The sequence below is a fragment of the Bufo bufo genome, chromosome 11 (assembly GCF_905171765.1).
Source record: "Bufo bufo chromosome 11, aBufBuf1.1, whole genome shotgun sequence".
Classification (NCBI taxonomy): Eukaryota; Metazoa; Chordata; class Amphibia; order Anura; family Bufonidae; genus Bufo; species Bufo bufo.
In genome coordinates, this window is record NC_053399.1 from 84,829,261 (window position 1) to 84,851,636 (window position 22,376).

Here is a 22,376-nt window from a genome sequence, read left to right on the forward strand (position 1 = left end):
TTCATGCGAGACCTGTGTTCCTTGTTGCGCTGTTTCGAGTACTCCACCAACATGGCCAGTGCCGATAACGCCGTTCTCAGCGTTACTATCCCACTTCTATGTCTCCTTGAAAAAACGCTCCTGGCGATGATGGAAGAGGGATCATTTCGAAGGGTTTCCGGCCAGTCATTCCCAAGTGGCTCCGAGGGTGGGTTCCTGCACCCACAAACCCAAGGTACACAATTGTCCAGCCAGGGCACAGTTCTGGAGGATGACGAGGTGGAGGATGAGGAGGAGAAACCATGTTCACAGCAGGGTGGCACCCAGACCAGCTCATGGCTATCACTGGTGCGTGGCTGGGGGGATACAGAGGATACAGACGATACACCTCCCACAGAGGACAGCTTTTCGTTGCCTTTAGGCAGCCTGGCACACATGAGCGATTACACGCTGCAGTGTCTCTGCAACGACCGCCGAGTTGGCCACATTCTAACTTGTGCTGATTACTGGGTGGCCACACTGCTGGATCCCCGTTACAAGGACAACGTACCGTCCTTAATTCCGTCACTGGAGCGTGATCGTAAGATGTGCGAGTACAAGCGCGCGCTGGTAGACACCCTGCTGGTGGCATTCCCACCTGACAGCGGGGGCACAGTGGAAGCACAAGGCGAAGGTAGAGGAAGAGGTCGCCAACGCAGCTGGGGCACCGCCAGCACTTCAGAAGGCAGGGTTAGCATGGCCGAAATGTGGAAAAGCTTTGTCAGCACGCCACAACAACCAGCACCACCAGCTGATATGGAACGTCTTAGCAGGAGGCAGCATTTCACCAACATGGTGGAGCAGTATGTGTGCACACGCCTACACATACTGAATGACGGGTATGCCCCCTTCAACTTCTGGGTCTCCAAATTGGGCACATGGCCTGATTTTGCCCTTTACGCCTTGGAGGTGCTTGGAGTCCCAGGCTATGAGCTGTGCGCTACGATTGGCCAGCGCTGCAGCAAGGGACAACCCTAATACAAAAACTCCGCCCAGTACAACAGAGGGAGCTGCAGACACCGGAGCCTATACCAGGCGAACGGAGCGGCGCCCAGACATACTATTAAGTGCAGGGGGACCCCTGGGCGCCGCTCTGCCCACTGATATAGTTAGTTTTTAGTTTTTAAACTAGTGAAAGGTCCTCTTTAAGAAGTGATGGAAATGTCATAGAAAACATTGGAGCCACCATCCTCCACTCCCAATGGCTGGTTCGTATCACCACTCACCTCATCATGCTTACTTCTACCAATGCCTACTGTGGCTCATCACTTAGCGCTGGTGGTGTTTGCTTCTGTGGTCCTGGGTTTGAATCTGACTATGTCTGTTATTTGCATGTAGTGCTTTCTCAGTGGGTTTCTTCCATTAAAGTGCAGCTTGCTTATTTTGTAGATTAGTTGATGAGCTCTAATGGGGGCAGTGAGTTGTAACACTCTCTGTACAGTGCTATGAAAGTACAATAAATGAAGGTCTCCCTAAGAGGACACCAATGAATGTTACTTTAGAAGAACTTTGGCTTGCGCTATAAGTTGGCCCACTTTGTCAGCTCTCCGTCATTTTAAAGAATAAGAGATTCTTTATCCAGCTCCTTCTTCTGCACCTCATACTTATATATGGTGATGCCTAAAAATATCCCTGTAGTTTACATTGTCAGGGAGTATTCTCTAGATATTCTCCTCCTGAAATATTGTACTCACCACTTAGAAAACAGTTGCTTCTTTGGGTAGCATGGTGGCTTAATGCTTGACATTGATGTTTTACAGTGCTGGAGTCCTTAGTTCAAATCTGATTTAGACTTGTGGAACTGGCAGAGTGATTATTTCAAAGGGTCCACTTGCCTTTTATTGCTACCGGCTCATTTGCCTTCTGTCCTCAGTGATCAAGTACTTGGGCAGTACTAGGCTTAGGAACATTGAGAAACACTGGAGCTACATAGACATCTCTTCACCTAAAGGGTCTCCTCCCGTTGCTGGTCCATGTCATCATTAAGCGCCAACTGCTTGCTAGTACTGAGCTGAGCAGTGGCTCAGTGGTTAGCACTGCTGTCTTACAATACTGTGCTCCTTGGTTCAAATCCAACCTCATGCTGTTACCTGATGGGGGTTTCGCTGTTCTCCAGAAAGGTGCAGTTAGTTGGTGAGATCCATTTGGAGACAGGAAAGTAAGGTTTAAGGTGTGCTGTGTAATTAATGTTGGTCTCCCTGGTGGAGACCAAACACCACACTTAACTTTTTTTTTTTTTAAAATACTACAAAAATATATTTACCCTTTCCTCCCTCATACCAAATTACCACCTACTGGTTACAGCTCCCAACACCACACAGCCTCCATCCAGTAAGCCTTGGTCAGGGCTTGAACCCAGGGCCCAATTGCTCTACACCATTAGCAACTATACATCATTAAGCTCTGGAGCCACCACACTGCTCAACAGAAAAGCCTACTATTGGGGAAATGATGACCTGACCCTGCAATGGGAGGAGGCCCCCTATCTTGTTATATTCCCATCACCTCATAGTGTTTGTGAAAACACAGGTTGGGCAGCCTGGTGGCTCAGTGCATAGCACTTGGGTCTTACAGCATTGGGATCCTTGGTTCAAATCCAATTTATTTTTGCTTACCCATATAATAGGAACATATTACACAGCTATAATCCTACGTAAGAAAATAATCCAGGGAGAACAAACATTCTTTATGCCATTGTGTCTTTAAGCAGATTTGAACTAAGGATCCCAGAATCACCAATACACCAGCACTTACCTCTGAGCCACCACATGGCCCAACAAAGAAAACCCCTTTTGAAAACCCCTTTTGAAAACTCTATGAAGTGATAGAAATGTCATTGCCAAAACAAATATGGTGCGTTCACCCATTGCTCGTTCCTGTCACCACGTGCCTCATAGCGCATGCTAATATTAAGCTGGATGGTGGCTCAGTAGTTAGCACTGTTGTCTTGAGTTTGAATCCACATTAGACTGATATTGGCACGGAGTGTGTATGTTCTCTGTGAGCTTCCTTCAGAAACATACAGCTGGTGGTGAGCTCCAATAGGGACAGGGAGTGATGATCCTCTTCGTACAGGGCAGCAGAGTAAATGGAAGTCTTGTTTGAGAAGAGTAAGAAATGGTCGGTGGGGTAATATTTATTTTACTCACTTACCATAGCAGCAACAACTTACACAGCTCCTTACAGACATTGTCATCACACACAATTAAATGTCTGGGAGAAAACAAAACTTCTGTACAGATGTCAACCTTGGTCCACTTTGAACCAAGGTCTGTGCTGTTGTAAGACACCAACTCTAGCCACTGAACCACCATGCTGCCTAACACCAGCAAACACTATGAGGTGGGTGATGAAATGACCTAGCCGTAAAAAGGCAGCGCTCCAGCCAAAGGCCCCTTATTGACCGCCGTAAAAACACGTATGGGTGGTCACTAAGGGGTTAAGAGTGTTGACAATTTTAACAATAGGAAGGATTCTAAAACTCCTTCAGGGAACAGTCACTCAAAGTGGATTTTGCCATTTTTCTGCAGTGTGTGGTCATAGCTTGAAGTAGTTTTATGATTCTTTCCATAATTTCATTATTTGAGTTCACCCTCTGAATTGCAAACATGCTGTAAATTTAGAATCCATACTGGAGGTCAATTTATGCTGCAGATTTTTATTTTTTTTGCAGCTTGTGGAGGAGTAATTACATTACTGGTACTGTATGAGGAAGTTTTTGCTGCACATAGTCCTAACTACTATTGCCCAGTCTAAGTTTAAGAGAATTCAGTCTAATGGAGGGGGGTTGGGTTGAAGTGTGTCTATGTAGTGTGTCATAAATACAGGTCTTAGGCCTCCTGCACAGGAACGTGTGCGCCCCGTGGCCGTGCTGAGGGCAGCAATGCACAAACACCGACCGTGGGGCAGCTGCAGTGGTCGCGGACCCATTCACTTTAATGGGTCCGTAATCCGCCCGTTCCGCAAAAAGATAGGACATGTTCTATCTTTTTGCGGAAAGGAAGTACGGGACGAAACCCCATGGAAGCACTTAGTAGTGCTTCCGTTCCGCACCATTCCGCATCTCTGGATTTGCGGACCCATTGAAGTGAATGGGTCCGCATCTGTGATGCGGAATGCCCACGGACTGGCGCCCGTGTATTGCTGATCCGAATATGTGGTCCGAAGCACGGGACACCTACAGTCGTGTGCAATAGGCCTTAGACTGAGTCCTTGTGTCAATGAATAAAATGTTAATATCAGCTTGAATTGTCACATTTTTCACATCCTGCAGTTCTTAAAATTACCTTTCAGTATTAGACATTTGTCGTATTTTTCGCCCCATAAGATGCACTTTTTTTCCACCCATTATGGAAGCGCTTATTAGTACCGGAGGACCAGGAAGCGATGTACTCACCGTTTCCTGGTCCTCAGCTTTGAAGCCTGCGCGCAGCGTGAGGTTGCTATGTGACCTCACGCTGTGCGCGCCAGTTCACAGCACAGCCGACAGCAGGAGGAAGAGGATCGCGATGTGAGGAGCGGTGGTGTCCAGGAGCAGGAGAGGTAAGTGTTTTTTTATTTATTTTGTGATCTAAGGCTGAATTATGGCTGGGGGCTGCTCACATATGGCTGGGGGCTGAGTAAATATGGCTGGGGGCTGAGTACATATGGCTGGGGGCTGATTAATACTGGGGGCTGATTATATGACTGGGGGCTGATCACATATGGCTGGGGGCTGATATGAGACATGGGGGTCTCATCTGAGGTCTGATTGGGGGTCTTCTTTATATTGGGCTCAGATTTGAGGTCTGATTGGGGGCCATTCACATTGGGGTCTGATCTGAGATCTTATTAACATTGGGGATCTGATTGGGGCTGTGAGCTGAGGTCGGATTAACATTGGAGTCTGATTGCTGATCTGAGGTCTAATGAAAACTATTTTTATCTTATTGTCCTCCTCTAAAAACTAGGTGCGTCTTATGGGCCGGTGCGTCTTATAGGGCGAAAAATACGGTAAGTCATATTGTGTTCTGGTCCAGAAAAGAGTTCATCCACAGGTGCATCCAGCTTCTCCTTTATTCTGTGTCTGTGTAAATTCATCCTGGATTGTAGTTTCTGCAATCCTTGAATGAGCATCTTGAGAGAATTGCTGCTAATTTCCATCCCATATGTACCAAAGGCAATAGATTAAACATTCTTTTTTCCCCAAGATCAACATTTGCTCCCTTACTAAAAAAAAAAACACCAAACTTTAGGAATCTCCTCGCCTCCTAACATTCACTAAAAATACATAATCAATGTAAGGGTCTGTGGGTGTGAAACCACCAAATAACCAGCCAGTTTAACTTTGGGCTAAACCCAAGGCCTCACGCACACGAACGTGCCGTGTTTTGCGATCCGCAAATTGCGGATCTGCAAAACACGGATGCCCACTGTGTGCCTTCCGCAATTTGCAGAATGGAACAGATGGCCCATTATAGAAATGCCTACTCTTGTCCGCAAAACGGACAAGAATAGGACATGATCTATAATTTTTGCTGGGCTACGGAATGGAGCAACGGATGCGGACAGCACACGGATCTTTTGCGGCCCCAGTGAAGTGAATGGGTCTGCACCCGTTGCAAAACCAAACCACGGTCGTGTGCATGAGGCCTAAGGGCGCTATCCTGGCAGTTCCTGGTATTGTCTCACTTTAGCAAATAGCATTTATCATGTAGAGGAAATTAATACAAGCCACTTACTAATGTATTGTGATTGTCCATATTGCTTCCTTTGCTGGCTGGAATCATTTTTTTCCATCACATTAAACACTGATCGTTTCCATGGTTATGACCACCCTGCAATACCATCAGCAGTGGCCGTGCTTGTACACCAAAGAATAAAGCACTAGCTTATGTGCTCTCCCATGGTCCCAGCCACCCGGGAGGCCAGTGCTTTTTCATATAGTGTGCAAGCACAACCACCACTGATGGATTGCAGGGTGCTCGTAACAATGGAAATGAGCAATGTATTATGTGATGAAAAAATGAATTAAGCAAGCAAAGGAAGCAAAATGGACAATAACAATACATTAGTAAATGGCTTGTATTAACTTTCTTTACATGATAAATGCAACTTGCTGAAGTGAGACAACCCCTTTAAGACCTATAACAGGGATCTGAATTTCACTGCAGGGGGGCCACTAGGCAGCTACCTCCTGCAGTAGTCCCAGTGTGGTTGACAGCTGACCCACGAAAGGAATAGGCAAAACTTGTAGTCAGGGGCAGATAGTTCGTGCAAATCTGTAAAATTGGTCCAAGGCCAGGGCAAGCAGCAAATGGTAAATCCGGTAATCAGGCAGAAGTCAGGCAGCTGATGGTCAGAGTCAGGAACCAAGCAGAGGTCTCTGCTATGCTGCCAAAGTGCTGGACCTGTGACAGACTCAGGGAGAGTCGAGTAGTGCCCGTGTCTGCCCAAAATAGCTGGGCAGTGGTAGACATGAGATACCAACATAACAATCAACAAAACTATAAAATCACTGATGTTTTGTCATGCATATCTTTCAATGTGATGTGGATGATACAGTGCGCATGTTACCCCAATAAGGTTATCTATATTGGGGAAACAAAGCAAAATCTATGATCCAGCATGAATTTCAGACACACAATAAGGAAGAAGTTGAATATAACTGTGGGTCAACACTTCTGAAGACGAGACCACAGTATGATGGACTTATAGGTCTAAAACTGAAAGGGAATTTTAAGAATGGCAGGGGAGGGGAAGTAGTGCAAGGGATGGCTCTTTTATATGTCAAAAAGTTTTTGTTTTTTTTCCAGTTTATGTATGTGTTGTTTTCAATCGTAAGAGGCGCATGATAAATGGGCAAATATTTCCACATACAAACTCTAAAATGTAGAAGCTGTCAAAAGTTTCCCTCCACAAGATCCCTGATTTAGGAATTTTTGTAAAATCACATGTGGTAGGTTTGTGGCAAAAATTTGTGTGTGCTGAAACCCATGTGTTTGCTACCAAAACAACCCCTTTCAGATGAAAGAAACTTAATTTTTAGTTGCAGATTTTTGTGCATCTAATCAGGAAAGGCTGAAAATCATTTAATGGAAGTTATTTGAAAAACTCTATGGGGGAGATTTACCACAACTGGTGTAAAGTAGAACTGGCTTACTTGCCCATAGCATCACTCAGATTCCACCTTTCACTTTCTAGAGGAGTTCTAAAAAATGAAAAGTGGAATCTGTTTGTTTGCTGAGGGCAACTAAGGCCTCTTTCACACTTGCGTTGTCCGGATCCGTCGTGCACTCCATTTGCCGTAGGTGCCCGCCGGATCCGTAACAACGCAAGTGAACTGAAAGCATTTGAAGACGGATCCGTCTACAAAATGCGTTCAGTGTTACTATGGCAGCCAGGACGCTATTAAAGTCCTGGCTGCCATAGTAGTAGTGGGGAGCGGGGGAGCAGTATACTTACCGTCCGCTCGGCTCCCGGGGCGCTCCAGAATGACGTCAGGGCGCCCCATGCGCATGGATGACGTGTCCATGCGATCACGTCATCCATGCGCGTGGGGCGCCCTGACGTCACTCTGAAGCGCCCCAGGAGCCGCACGGACGGTAAGTATACTGCTCCCCCGCTCCCCACTACACTTTACCATGGCAAACAGGACTTTAGCGTCCTGGCAGCCATGGTAACCATTCAGAAAAAGCTCCGGTAATGGATCCGGTGGGCATTAATTCCGGATCCGGCCTTGCGGCAAGTGTTCAGGATTTTTGACCGGAGCAAAAAGCGCAGCATGCTGCGGTATTTTCTCCGGCCAAAAAACGTTCCGTTCCAGAACTGAAGACATCCTGATGCATCCTGAACGGATTTCTCTCCGTTCAGAATGCATGGGGATAATCCTGATCAGGATTCTTCCGGCATAGAGCCCCGACAACGGAACTCTATGCCGGAACACAACAACACAAGTGTGAAAGAGCCCTTTTTTTACACCAGTTATGATAAATCTCCCCCTATATTTTCATCATTAGAAGAGGGAAACTTTAGAGGTTAAGAAAAGTGTGTTTATTGACAAGAAAAAAATAATGCACCATGAAGAAGTTGTTGGAATCGAATTAAACTTTCTATGTGAATGTAATGATGATGTATGTAAAACATTACATACTGAAAGGATAAGGTTATTAGGGAAAACTGTACAATTGAAAGGAGGATCTAGGCATCCCAGCCAGCAGGACCTTTGGGTAAATCCATGCTCGTCCACTAACGGTTGCTTGGTTCAGGTTCCTGGGCGGTTTTTAGTAGACTTCTAGTCCCTGTCTGTCAACATGTGCCACTGTTGCCAATGACTGACCTTAGAGTTCACATATTCCCACATGGCACATGACCCAGCAGTGATATACTACGTGGGGAAATGTAATTGGCTGCAGCAGTGCCCTTGACCTTGTCCATGCGGGAGTTGACAGACTGGGACCAGAAGTTCAGTGAAGAGCTAGTTTGACGGTGTCATGGACTTTAAATAGAGCGACGATGCACAATTTCACAATACAGATCTGGGTCATATTTTTTAATAATTACAGTTTTTAAATTGTCAAAAAGTGAACAAATAGCAATTTGCTTTTAAATGATTAAAACAAACAAATCACAGCCTGATAGAACGTTACTAACAAAAAACAATAAATATTTTATTAGAAATAAAGGTGGGTATAGATAAAATCAGGCTTACAGGAATCAGTAGTGTGGAGAAGGACCTGTAATATGCCATCCACAACTCTGATAGCCTGAATAAATCACCTATATATATGTGGCAAGAATCCAGTGTTGGGACACACTGATTGATATCCAGCCTCGATATATAAGGTATGATTAGTACAGCACCCAGCCTGGGATAACTGTGTAATATGCAATACACTGTTACAGCTGCTAATAGTGTAATCTAGCAAGCTGATAATTGCATAACTCAGTGGTTGCAGTACACTGGGCCAGATATCCCCAGAAACTGCTCCCCTATAGGCTGAGTGAGGTATAAGAACTGAACTGTGCTCTCACAGCGGCACTGGTGATCACAATATCACTGTATTAGCATGCCCTATGCCCTGAGCACAGCTGACATCAGTACTCCGCTCAATGATTAAAACAAACCAAAAATGTTTTCTATAGCAACGATAGTGAAAATACTAGAGATGGGACGGGGGATTCGTCTAATCCACGAATCCCTCGAATCTTGCTGGATTCGTGGGATTCGTGGACTCGAATCCCAACGTAATTTACCGGATACGAATCCGACGAATCCCGGTGGTGCCCAGACTGGTGGTGGCGGCGGCAGGGCACTCTAGAAGATGAGCGACAGGGGAGGGAGAGGCGTTTCCTTTCCCTGTTCCTCTGATAGGCTGCCGGCACAAGGCCCGCAGCCTATCAGAGGCTGGTGCAGGCGGCACGATGACGTTATCGCACCGCCTGAACCGTACAGCGCGGGACACAGGCCAGAAGAGGCCTGCATCTCAGCGGAGGTAAGTAAAAGTGTTTTTTTTTTTATCTGTTACTGGCACATTGGCGAGGGGGAGAGGTGAGAGGCACTATGATACTACTGGCACATTGGGGGGAGGCACTATGATACTGGCACATTATGGGGGGAGATGGCACTATGATACTACTGGCACATTGGGGGGGGAGGCACTATGATACTGGCACATTATGGGGGGAGATGGCACTATGATACTACTGGCACATTGGGGGGGGAGGCACTATGATACTGGCACATTATGGGGGGAGATGGCACTGATACTACTGGCACATTGGGGGGGAGGCACTGATACTGGCACATTATGAGGGGAGATGGCACTATGATACTGACTGGCACATTATGAGGGGAGATGGCACTATGATACTGACTGGCACATTATGGGGGGAGATGGCACTATGATACTGGCACATTATGGGGGGAGGTGGCACTATAATACTGGCACATTATGGGGGAGATGGCACTATGATACTGGCACATTGGGGGGGAGATGGCACTATGATACTGGCACATTATGGGGGGAGATGGCACTATGATACTGGCACATTATGGGGGGAGGTGGCACTATAATACTGGCACATTATGGGGGGAAATGGCACTATGATACTGGCACATTGGGAGAGATGGCACTATGATACTGGCACATTGGGGGGGAGATGGCACTATGATACTGGCACATTATGGGGGAGATGGCACTATGATACTGGCACATTATGGGGGGAGATGGCACTATAATACTGGCACATTGGGGGGGGGTGGCACTATGATACTGGCACATTGGGAGGAGATGGCACTATGATACTGGCACATTGGGGGGGAGATGGCACTAGGATACTGGCACATGGGGGGGAGGAGAGAGGCACTCCGCACTTGATACTGGCACATGGGGGGAGGAGAGAGGCATTTGATACTGGCACATGATTAGGGGGGCATCTATGGGGACACTTACTGGCACATTATTGGGTGGCACTGTGGGGCCACTTCTTATTGGCACATTATTGGGGGGCACTATGGGGGCATCTACTGAGGTCACAAAGAAGGGGTATTTTATATGGGGGGCTCTGTGTGGTACTAGTATTATCAGGGGTATTATCTGTTTCTGCAGTATAGTATTGGGAAGCACAGCGGAACAGTATTGGGGGTGTTAGGAGGATTTGTCCAGAAGATGGGAGGATGATGGAAAAGTAGTAAACTAAGATTTTTTTTTTGTCAAACTGCAGAGACGAAAAATGGTGGTCTGGTCTGAAGGTCTGAAAGGAGAAGATGAGGAAAGAGAACATCTACATCAAAGGAGACATCACTGGATGTAAGAGGTATGTGGCGCTGTATTACCCTGTATGTTCTGTAGTGATACTGTAGGAGCAGGGGCGTAACGATCGCGGTCATAGAGGGTGCGACCGTGACTAGGGGGTGGAGGTTCAGACAAACTGACGCGGTCTGACTTTGTTTCTTACACCGTTCACACAATTATGTACAGGATTCGTAGGATTCGAGATTCAAAAGATTCGATATATTCGAGAACCTTTTCGGATTCGTATTCGGATTTTCAAAAAATTGGATTCGTCCCACCTCTAGAAAATACAAAATTTGATAAAGCCATAGAATTTGTCAATTTTATTAAAAAAAAATAGTACAGACTTTAATAAAAAATCGTACTGAATTTTTCTTTCTATTAAACACAAATTTATTAAATCATGAATTAGTGCAGTCATTATGAAGAATAACATGACTTATCAGGCTCCTAATAGTGATGACCTATCCACAGACTAGGTCACTCATTTCAGATCGGTGAGAGTCTGCCATTCTGCATCCTCAGCTGTTCCCTGCAGCTTCCGGTGTTCAAACTAGCAGAAAATGGAACAGGAAGTACAGCTCCGTTCAAAGTGTAGTGGTCGTGCCAGGTTACTACAGCGCAGCTCCCATTCACTTCAATGGGAGCTGAACTGCAGTAACCCAGCACAACCACTACAGTTTGAATGGCGCTGTGCTTCCTGTTCCATCCAAAGTACTAGTATTGATTGGTGGGGGTGCGAGGTGTTGGACCCTCACCGATTGATTAATAATGACCTACACTAAAGATCGATCATCAATATCAGGTGCCTAGAAAACTCCTTTAATGTCAGAGAGGGTATAAGTAGTCTACATGTTTTATGATTTTCAATTTAATGACATTCAATAAGATCTTTTGAGCAACTTCTTCACAGCGTTCTTCATGTCTTTGTTTCTTAATGTATATATAATTGGGTTTAATGCTGGGGTTATAACAGAGAACATAATGGCAGCTGCTCTGTCTTGATCTAAAGCGTCTATTGTAGAAGGGCGTACGTAGATGAAAAGGGCTGTCCCATACTGGAACGTCACAACAGAAAAATGTCCACTACATGTAGACAGTGCACGTTTTCTTCCTTGGGAGGTCTTTATTTTTGAAAGACAGTTGCCAATGAGGATGTAGGAAAGGACAATTAACATTAGGGTTACCAGAGTAAGCGTTCCAGTGACTCTAGCCAGTAGCTTGAAATTAAGAGATACATCTGTAGACGCCAAATTAAGGACCGGCTTAACGTCACAGAAGAAATGTATCACTGTATTTGATCCGCAAAATGGAAGCCTTGAAGTCATTACAGAGTGTATCAATGCATGGAAAAATCCCATAACCCAAGAACACGAGGCAAAGCCAAAACAGACATTGTAACTCATGATGGTGGAATATCTCAAAGGATGGGCAATAGCCACATATCTGTCATAGGACATGAATGTAAACAGTATGGCTTCTGTGCTACCCAAGAAATGGAAGAAATGGATCTGGAGAATGCAACCATGAAATGAGATCTTCTTCTTGTGAGATATAAGATTTGTGATCATCTTGGGAACAACCACCGAAGAATAACAGATGTCAAGGAAAGCCAAGTTGTACAAAAAGAAATACATGGGTTTGTAAAGAGCGCAATCAGAAATGGTAATAATCATTATCAACATATTTGCTATCAAGGTGATTATGTAACATACCAGAAAAGTTGAAAATAAAATCACTTGGAGATCATCTTGAATTCCGAAGCCAGCCAAGACAAAGTCGGTTACTGGGGTACAATTGTCTATTTTCATTGTATGTGTCTGGAACCTACAGTTGAAAAGACTCAATGTATTTTATAGATTTAGGAAAATATATGAATGTTTTTGCCTAACATTGCAAAATTTGCATGGAGGAGTCATCTACTTTATGATTCACTAGCAGAAGGACCCGGCGTCACACAGGTATATTTAATCTATTTCATTTAATTTTTGTGTGTATTGTTAAAAGATATCAACAGTATCCCCCATAATAGTGACCTCTACAGCACCCTGCCCCTTTAACAGTGAACTCCACAGTCCCCCACCTCTTAACACTGACCCCCTCACAGTGCCCCGCCACTTTAAAATGGGACCTCCACAGCAGCCCACCCCTTTAACAGCGAGTTTCACAGCACCCCACTCTCTTGACAGTGACCTCCTCAGGGGCCTGCCCCCTTAACAGTGACCTCACAGTACCCTGCTGCCTTAACAGTGACCTCCACTGCAGTTGCGCCTTTAATAGTGGCCCCTGCCCCTTAACAGTGACCTCCACAGTGTTCGCCTCTTTAACAGTGACCTCCACAGCAGCCTGCACTCTTAACAGTAACATCCACAGTGCCCACACCTTTAACAGTGACCTCCACAGTGCCCGCCCCTTTAACAGTGACCTCCACAGCGCCCTTCCCCTTTAATTCTTGGGCTACACGAGGACATTTGTCATGCGACATTTTGTCTCAACAATTTTTATAAAGATAGGCTATGGCAGGGATGGCCAACCTGAGGCTCTCCAGCTGTTGCAAAACTACAACTCCCAGCATGCCCATACTGCCTACAGTTATCAGCCTACAGCAAAGCATGGTGGGAGTTGTAGTTTTACAACAGCTGGAGAGCCACAGGTTGGCCAGCCCTGGGCTATGGTGTCACACTGTGACATGTGACATGCTGCGACTGCGACACGACAGTCGCAAAAAATCCATCCAAGATGGATTTTTCTGTGACTGTTACGTCGCACTCGCAGTATGTCACATGTCGTAGTGCAACAGCATAAACTATTATTATAAAAATTGTTGCGCGACATTGGTGCAACATCAATGTCGCGTGACACATGTCGCAGTGTAGTTGTGCAGTATGTGTCGTGCATCTTATTGTCGAGCGACACATGTCATCGTGTAGCCCTAGCCTAAAGCTGACCTACAGCAGTGAAGAAAAATGGCTGGGTTGTTATGGAAACCTGGAGTAAAACTGTGTGTATGTGGAGACTAAGGGAATGCAAGCTTCTATTGGCTGATAAGGGACATGTGACCGTGTGTATCGCAGTTAGAATATGAAGAGAAAGACTTGCAGGCTTGTACTGGCTAGTGCAGGTAATTTTTTGGGAATATCTCAGGAACGGTACGTCCTAGAGAGCCGAGACCCCGACAAGATTGCTTTCCAGGTAGCGAGGGAGTGTATACCAAGTTTCGTTGAAATCGATGGTTGAGTTTTTGAGTGATCTATATATATATATATATATATATATAAATCCAGAAAAACGGGCGGCACTCCAAGAGATAAAAGAAAGTGAACCTTTATTCACCTGGGTGAATAAAGGTTCACTTTCTTTTATCTCTTGGAGTGCCGCCCGTTTTTCTGGATTTATACATTGGGGTAAGAAGCCTATTCCCCTTGGGACGTGCACCCTAACTTCAACTGATCTTGTACCAGTGCCGCCTTTTTTCCTTGGTATATATATATATATATATATATATAGAGAACAAAGAAGTAGGACTGCACTCCAAGATAGTGATGAAATCAGCAAGTGGTTTATTCACCCATAATATGGCAAGTCTTGCGACGTTTCGGCTCACAAGAGCCTTCCTCAAGCTTGAGGAAGGCTCTTGTGAGCCGAAACGTCGCAAGACTTGCCATATTATGGGTGAATAAACCACTTGCTGATTTCATCACTATCTTGGAGTGCAGTCCTACTTCTTTGTTCTCTATACCATTGGGGATTGCCGTTACCCTACGTTGGACCTTGCACCCACATGCTGGCTGGTGCTCCCACTGGACTTTTTTCTTCTCTCTCTATATATATATATATATATAGTACAGACCAAAAGTTTGGACACACCTTCTCATTCAAAGAGTTTTCTTTATTTTCATGACTATGAAGGCATCAAAACTATGAATTAACACATGTGGAATTATATACATAACAAACAAGTGTGAAACAACTGAAAATATGTCATATTCTAGGTTCTTCAAAGTAGCCACCTTTTGCTTTGATTACTGCTTTGCACACTCTTGGCATTCTCTTGATGAGCTTCAAGAGATAGTCCCCTGAAATGGTCTTCCAACAGTCTTGAAGGAGTTCCCAGAGATGCTTAGCACTTGTTGGCCCTTTTGCCTTCACTCTGCAGTCCAGCTCACCCCAAACCATCTCGATTGGGTTCAGGTCCGGTGACTGTGGAGGACAGGTGATCTGGCGCAGCACCCCATCACTCTCCTTCATGGTCAAATAGCCCTTACTTTCAAAGTTTTCCCAATTTTTCGGCTGACTGACTGACCTTCATTTCTTAAAGTAATGATGGCCACTCGTTTTTCTTTACTTAGCTGCTTTTTTCTTGCCATAATACAAATTCTAACAGTCTATTCAGTAGGACTATCAGCTGTGTATCCACCTGACTTCTCCTCAACGCAACTGATGGTCCCAACCCCATTTATAAGGCAAGAAATCCCACTTATTAAACCTGACAGGGCACACCTGTGAAGCGAAAACCATTTCAGGGGACTACCTCTTGAAGCTCATCGAGAGAATGCCAAGAGTGTGCAAAGCAGTAATCAAAGCAAAAGGTGGCTACTTTGAAGAACCTAGAATATGACATATTTTCAGTTGTTTCACACTTGTTTGTTATGTATATAATTCCACATGTGTTAATTCATAGTTTTGATGCCTTCAGTGTGAATCTACAATTTTCATAGTCATGAAAATAAAGAAAACTCTTTGAATGAGAAGGTGTGTCCAAACTTTTGGTCTGTACTATATATCTTTTTTATTTTATTATTATTTTAGTGTAAACCCAAGAGAGACGATCTGTTAGGAAACATCTTACAAGCCCTGTAGAAAGCCAAATAATTACGAATAAAACCACTGAACCATGCTCCTTACATCAGCGCTCACAAAGCAATTACCTTATGTAAGCTGATATACAGTGCATTTGGAAAGTCTTCAGCACCTTTCACTTTTTTCACACCTTGTTATGTTGCGGCCTTGTGCTAAAATAAAAAAAAAAAAGGTTCATATGTTTTCTCCATCATTCTGCACCCAATACCAAATAATGACAAAGTGAAAACAGAACGTTTGACATCTCTGCTAAATTATTGAAAAGGAAAAACGAATATCTTGCATTGACATAAGTCTTCAGACCCTTTACTCAGGACTTAGTTGAAGCCCCTTTAGCAATGATTGCAGTCTCCGGTCTTCTTGATTATGATGCCAGAAGGTTTGCACACCTGGATTTGGGGATTTTCTTCCATTCTTCTCTGCACATCCTCTCAAGTTGGATGGGAACAGTTGATGGACAGCCATTTAAGGTCTCTTCAGAGATATTTAATTGGGTTCAGGTAAGGGATTTGGCTGGGTCACTCAAGAACATTCACAGAGTTGTCCCTATGCCGCTCCCGTGTTGTCTTGGCTGTGTGCTTAGTGTCAATATCTTGTTGAAAAGTATACCTTTAGCCTAGTCCGAGGTCCAGAGTACTCTGGATCAGGTTTTCATTAAGAATATCTCTGTAATATGCTACATTTAGATTTCCCTCAACTCTGACCAGTCTCCCTGTCCCAGTCATTGAAAAACACCCCAACAGCATGATGCTGCCACCACCATGCTTCACTGTAGGGATGGTATTGAACAGTGACTGGTTTCCTCCAAAAATGACACTTAGAATTGAGACTAAAGTTTTATATTGATTTCATCAGACCAGACAATCTATCTTTTCACAGTCTGAGGGGCCTTTACATGCTTTTTTGCAAACTTTCATGTGTCTTTTACTGAAGATAGGCTTTTTTCTGGCCATTCTACCATAAAGCCCAGATTAGCGGAGTTCTACAATCAGGGGCGTCGTTAGGTCAAAACATTCGGGTATTGAGTTCTTGAGTTCTGGATGTTTTGACCAGTGCCCTGAATGTTATGCTGGCAGCAGTGGCGTAACTACCAGGGAAGCGGCTGCTTCGGGGCCCGGGCTGACAAGGGACCCGGCGCCTGGCACAAAGTGTCTTGATTATCTAATGCAGTTTTTCGTGCCAGCGCAGTCATTTCCACACAATCTCCTGCACAGCCCAGAGCCTGACTCCGCCCACTCATGTGACTGATCATGTGCTCCTGACATCATGAAAGGTCCTTTTGCCCACTAGGAACTATCATCTCCTGAGGTAGGACATGTGAATGGAGCATTTCTAGGTGCATGTTTTGGCTGTATTATGCCCCCTGCCCTGTACTGTACCCCCTATGCTGCACTGTGTGTGCCTCCTGCTCTGTACTGTACCCCCCATGCTGCACTGTGTATACCCCCTGCCCTGTACTGTGCCCCCCATGCTGTATTCTGCCCCCTGCCCTATGCTGCACTGTGTGTGTGGCTCATCACCTGTACTGTGCCCCTTATGCTGCACTGTGTGTGCCTCCTGCCCTGTACTGTACCCCCTATAATGCACTGTGCCCCCTATGCTGCACTGTGTGTGCCCCCTGCCCTGTATTGTGCCCGCTATGCTGTACTGTCCCCCCTGCCCCTTAGTGTGCCCCCTATGCTGCACTGTGCGTCCCCTCCTTTCCCTGTACTGTACCCCCTATACTATACTGTGCCCTGTACATTGCAGCCTCCCTTCTCTGTCTCTAGTGCTTGCCACTTGGCACTATCATGGCACACTAAGGCCGGTTTCACATCACGTTTTGCCATTCATCTAATGCAGGAGTAGGCAACCTACGGCACTCCGGCTGTTGCGAAATTACAACTCCCAGCATGCATTATTGCTCTGCTCTTCTCATAACTCCCATAGAAATAATGGAACATGCTGGGAATTGTGGTTTTACATAAAATGTATATGTTAACAGGTGACTCAGACTGACACCATAAAGAAAAATGACACGTTAATGTATAAGTTATTTTTTTAACAGACTTTGCAGGATACAAAAGCGTAGTGTGCTGCGCTTTTGTATCCCATTTTCCAACGTAAACATCCAACGGATGGCAAAAATGTGATGTGAACTCTCCCTTACATATGCACATATAGGATGCCAGGATAGTCATGGAGGGGGGGGGGGCCATACAAAATTTTGCTGTGGGGCCCAGTCAGTTCTAGCTACGCCCCTGGCTAGGCGGCGCAGGCGCGTGACGTCAGTGAGTGAGCACCGCCCGCACTGCCTGTTACTGGAGCTGAGTGTGTAAGTCAAGATAGTAATGAGATGAGCGCTGATTTAAAGTTCAGTTACTGCAGGATACGGATTACTGAGGGGATGATCTGTGGGTTTGCCCAGGCGGCTAGGCCCTTCACAGTAGTTATTAACCCCTGCCAGCAGTCCTCCATTCACTGAAGGGGGGACTGCTGAAAGGGGTTAATAACTACTGTTAAGGGAGGGCTGCTGAAAAGGGTTAATTACTACTGTGAAGGGGGGGACTGCTGAAAGGGGTTAATAACTACTGTGAAGGCCCATGGGGGTGTGGATTCATGGGGTGGGGGCGTGGCTTCACAGGGGCGTGATACAATGGGCTTGTGCCCCGGATGTTTTCAAACCCTAGCAACACCCCTGGCTACAATGATGGTGTTACAGATTAGCGAGTGTGGGCCCACTGTGCCAACCAACTGGTTTGACTTAGGGCTAACCCTAAGGTCGTTATCCTGGTGTTTCGCCGATATTCACCCTTTAACCCCTATACAGGAATTTGGACTTCACTGCGGAGAAACAACCAGGCTGTTACCTGTTGGGATAGTCCCAGTGTGGTTAGAAGCTGACCCATTAGGGTAAGGGACTCCGGTGCAATCATTGGAAGATCAGGATGCAGAAAATGCACCAAACTCAAAGGTATGTGTGAACAGGCACTTAGACAGGTTTTTAGTAAGATGAAGTCCAGGCTGAAGAAATACATGAAGACACAAGAAGAAGCTGGCAAGCAGTGAAGTGAGCAGACTCAGGAAAGCAAACAGCTTGGATACTAGGTAGGAGCACGGACAAGATAGATGAACCAGGTAAACAGAACTTCACACTGGAAACACGGGTAAAGCAGGTAACACTGGAGAACTCACAGGAACACAGGTGGGAGATAATGCAGGTAAGATGTAAGAGAATAGCAGAAGCACCAAGGGATAAAGTAAGGCATAGTCTGAACACAGAAAAAAATGTGGGGGATTCAGTCAGCACAACCCTGTATGCAGGTGCACATCGCTATGGCGAAATACACATACATACGCAAAAACACAAATGCAATAGCACTCTGCAACCAGCACTCTGCCCTGCCTCTATGCTGGATGTTGAATGAGGCATTGGTGTACATTTTGGCCAAAGCGTAATAAGCCACTCACCACGTCAAGGTCGCCTCTATGAGTGGTCCCTAACACTAGTTCCTACCTGTTATGGGCCATGATAGCCACACAAAGTCCAGGGTGCGCAGGTACAGCATGCACGCCAGGCACACTCTGCTTTTAACCCCGTCCGGTGCCGTGACAGCTTTCATCGGATCCAGGGATGCAAGTACCAACATGCATGCTGAGCCCACTTCTCCTGGAGCCAAATGGCTACTGGTAGGCGCTGTAAAAGCAGACTCAGTTTTATACTGACTTTAAAACCAGCCTCCAGGGCAGACTAACTTGTCAGGTGTGCATGACTGCATGGAGATCGCCACGCCTCCAATATACAGTACAGACCAAAAGTTTGGACACACCTTCTCATTCAAATAGTTTTCTTTATTTTCATGACTATGAAAATTGTAGATTCACACTGAAGGCATCAAAACTATGAACTATGAACATGTGGAATTATATACATAACAAACAAGTGTGAAACAACTTAAAATATGTCATATTCTAGGTTCTTCACAGTAGTCACCTTTTTCTTTGATTACTGTTTTGCGCACTCTTGGCATTCTCTTGATGAGCTTCAAGAGGTAGTCCCCTGAAATGGTGTTCACTTCACAGGTGTGCCCTGTCAGGTTTAATAAGTGGGATTTCTTGCCTTATAAATGGGGTTGGGACCATCAGTTGCGTTGAGGAGAAGTCAGGTGGATACACAGCTGATAGTCCTACTGAATAGACTGTTAGAATTTGTATTATGGCAAGAAAAAAGCAGCTAAGTAAAGAAAAACGAGTGGCCATCATTACTTTAAGAAATGAAGGTCAGTCAGTCAGCCGAAAAATTGGGAAAACTTTGAAAGTAAGGGCTATTTGACCATGAAGGAGAGTGATTGGGTGCTGCGCCAGATGACCTGGCCTCCACAGTCACCGGACCTGAACCCAATCGAGATGGTTTGGGGTGAGCTGGACCGCAGAGTGAAGGCAAAAGGGCCAACAAGTGCTAAGCATCTCTGGGAACTCCTTCAAGACTGTTGGAAGACCATTTCAGGGGACTACCTCTTGAAGCGCATCAAAAGAATGCCAAGAGTGTGCAAAGCAGTAATCAAAGCAAAATGTGGCTACTTTGAAGAACCTAGAATATGACATATTTTCAGTTGTTTCACACTTGTTTGTTATGTATATAATTCCACATGTGTTAATTTTCTTAGTTTTGATGCCTTCATAGTCATGAAAATAAAGAAAACTCTTTAAATGAGAAGGTGTGTCCAAACTTTTAGTCTGTACTGTATACTACAAAGAAAAAAATGTGGGGGATTCAGTCAGCACAACACTGTATGCAGGTGCACATCGCTATGGCGAAATACACATACATACGCAAAAACACAAATGCAATAGCACTCTGCAACCAGCACTCTGCCCTGCCTCTATGCTGGATGTTGAATGAGGCATTGGTGTACATTTTGGCCAAAGCGTAATAAGCCACTCACCACGTCAAGGTCGCCTCTATGAGTTCTCTAACACTAGTTCTTACCTGTTATGGGCCATTATAGCCACACAAAGTCCAGGGAGCGCAGGTACAGCATGCACGCCAGGCACACTCTGCTGTACCTGCGCTCCCTGGACTTTGTGTGGCTATCATGGCCCATAACAAGTAGGAACTAGTGTTAGGGACCACTCATAGAGGCGACCTCGACGTGGCGAGTGGCTTATTACGCTTTGGCCAAAATGTACACCAATGCCTCATTCAACATCCAGCATAGAGGCAGGGCAGAGTGCTGTTTATAGTCTGAACACAGTCCAATGTCAGGGCAGGTGGCAAGGAGTGGAATCGGTAGACAGGCATGGTACGGTTGTCAGACAAAACACCTTGGCTGGTTACTGTAGACTAGACAACCTCAAGCTCAGGCACCTTCTCCTAGCAGAAGCTAGAAGTCATGGTCCCATCCCCAACTGTGGCTTTATTTCTAATAAAAAGCCACTGAGGAAGAAGGTGGATAACCTTCGAAACGCGTCTGGCGTGGAGGAATTGGACCTGACAAAAACTGGCTAATCTGCAATTACAACAGCTTGCTATTATTTGCTGTAGTAAGAAAGCGCTTTAAAGAAAAAGGAACCGCGGCCCTTCTGGATACAGCCTAGCGATCTACAGGTGAAGCAGATCCATCTGTGCTGCCAAAGACAGGTGGAACACCTATCTTAATTAAAGAAGCCCAGTGTGAATCTGCGGTGTGATAGAGCATCGCTCTTACCCACAGCCGGACCTGTAAAACCGCAAGACCGGGCTGCACAGTAACTTCATCTAGCAGTAAGACAGCCTTGACATACGCTGCCAAAAGGTAAGCTTACCCTGAACTTACACTACGTGGGACGCCGCAGTGTGAACAGCAGGACTAAATGTGAGTAGCAAACCAACACTGCTGTAACTGCATTGATCGTCGCTCAATTTTACCGCATGTACTGTATACCGCATTGGTGCTATTGATTCTATAACCTAGTGGATAGAAACTGTCCATTATTGAGCATACTCCCAGGAATAGTGTGGATTGCAACATTTTAATACAAGGTCAACTCCCAGGAGATCCGCTATACTATAGCAGAAAGAGTATCAGCAATATAACAAATCAGTGAGACGGACTCTCCACTAGTATTACCGACCTAGCTTTATTGATATTGAATATTCTAAGGACTCGATCACTGTTATATTTATATTTATATCTCACATAAATTTGCACGTGCACTTTCCAGCAGTATCAGAAACAAAAGACCGTTTCATGATACTATTTTCTACATTTCTATCGCATTAATTACTGTTTTTTTTTTTTGAATCACTCTTTTTATTTACCATTCTGTTTTTAGCACCCATGTATGACTACTATTGATCTATTGATTTTGTATTATCCTCAACACTTCTGCACTTTGGATTTTGTATTCTACGGATATTCATTAGGCATCAGTCACTGCTGTAGGTAAATGATCACAGCCAGTCTGTCGGTGTATCTGCTGCCTGAATAGACCTGCTTCAGACTTCAGATACCATCCACTTTTGGCCGGGAAACCAGACTTTGCAGCCTAATATCTACCAGCCATACCAGTGGACTGATATTGGATTGAACAGTATTTTATCAATTAATGTTTTATCAACTATTTTAATGTATTTTTAGAGACCTAGTTCTCTTTAGGGTATATTATTTAGTTCTAATCTGTTTATCGTGACAATATATAATTATCTGTACCAATCTATATACCGCTATTAATAAATCAGTGTCACTTTACGAACTCTGTGGT

General features: G+C 45.0%; 1 protein-coding gene across 1 annotated transcript; it reads right to left on the reverse strand.

Annotated features, from left to right (window-relative positions):
* Positions 1 to 11,674: 11,674 nt before the first annotated feature.
* LOC120981482 (olfactory receptor 12D1-like) lies at positions 11,675 to 12,604 on the reverse strand. The gene has a single exon (XM_040411021.1). The coding sequence runs from the start codon at positions 12,602 to 12,604 to the stop codon at positions 11,675 to 11,677; it is 930 nt and encodes a 309-aa protein (XP_040266955.1).
* Between the last annotated feature and the right edge of the window lie 9,772 nt (positions 12,605 to 22,376).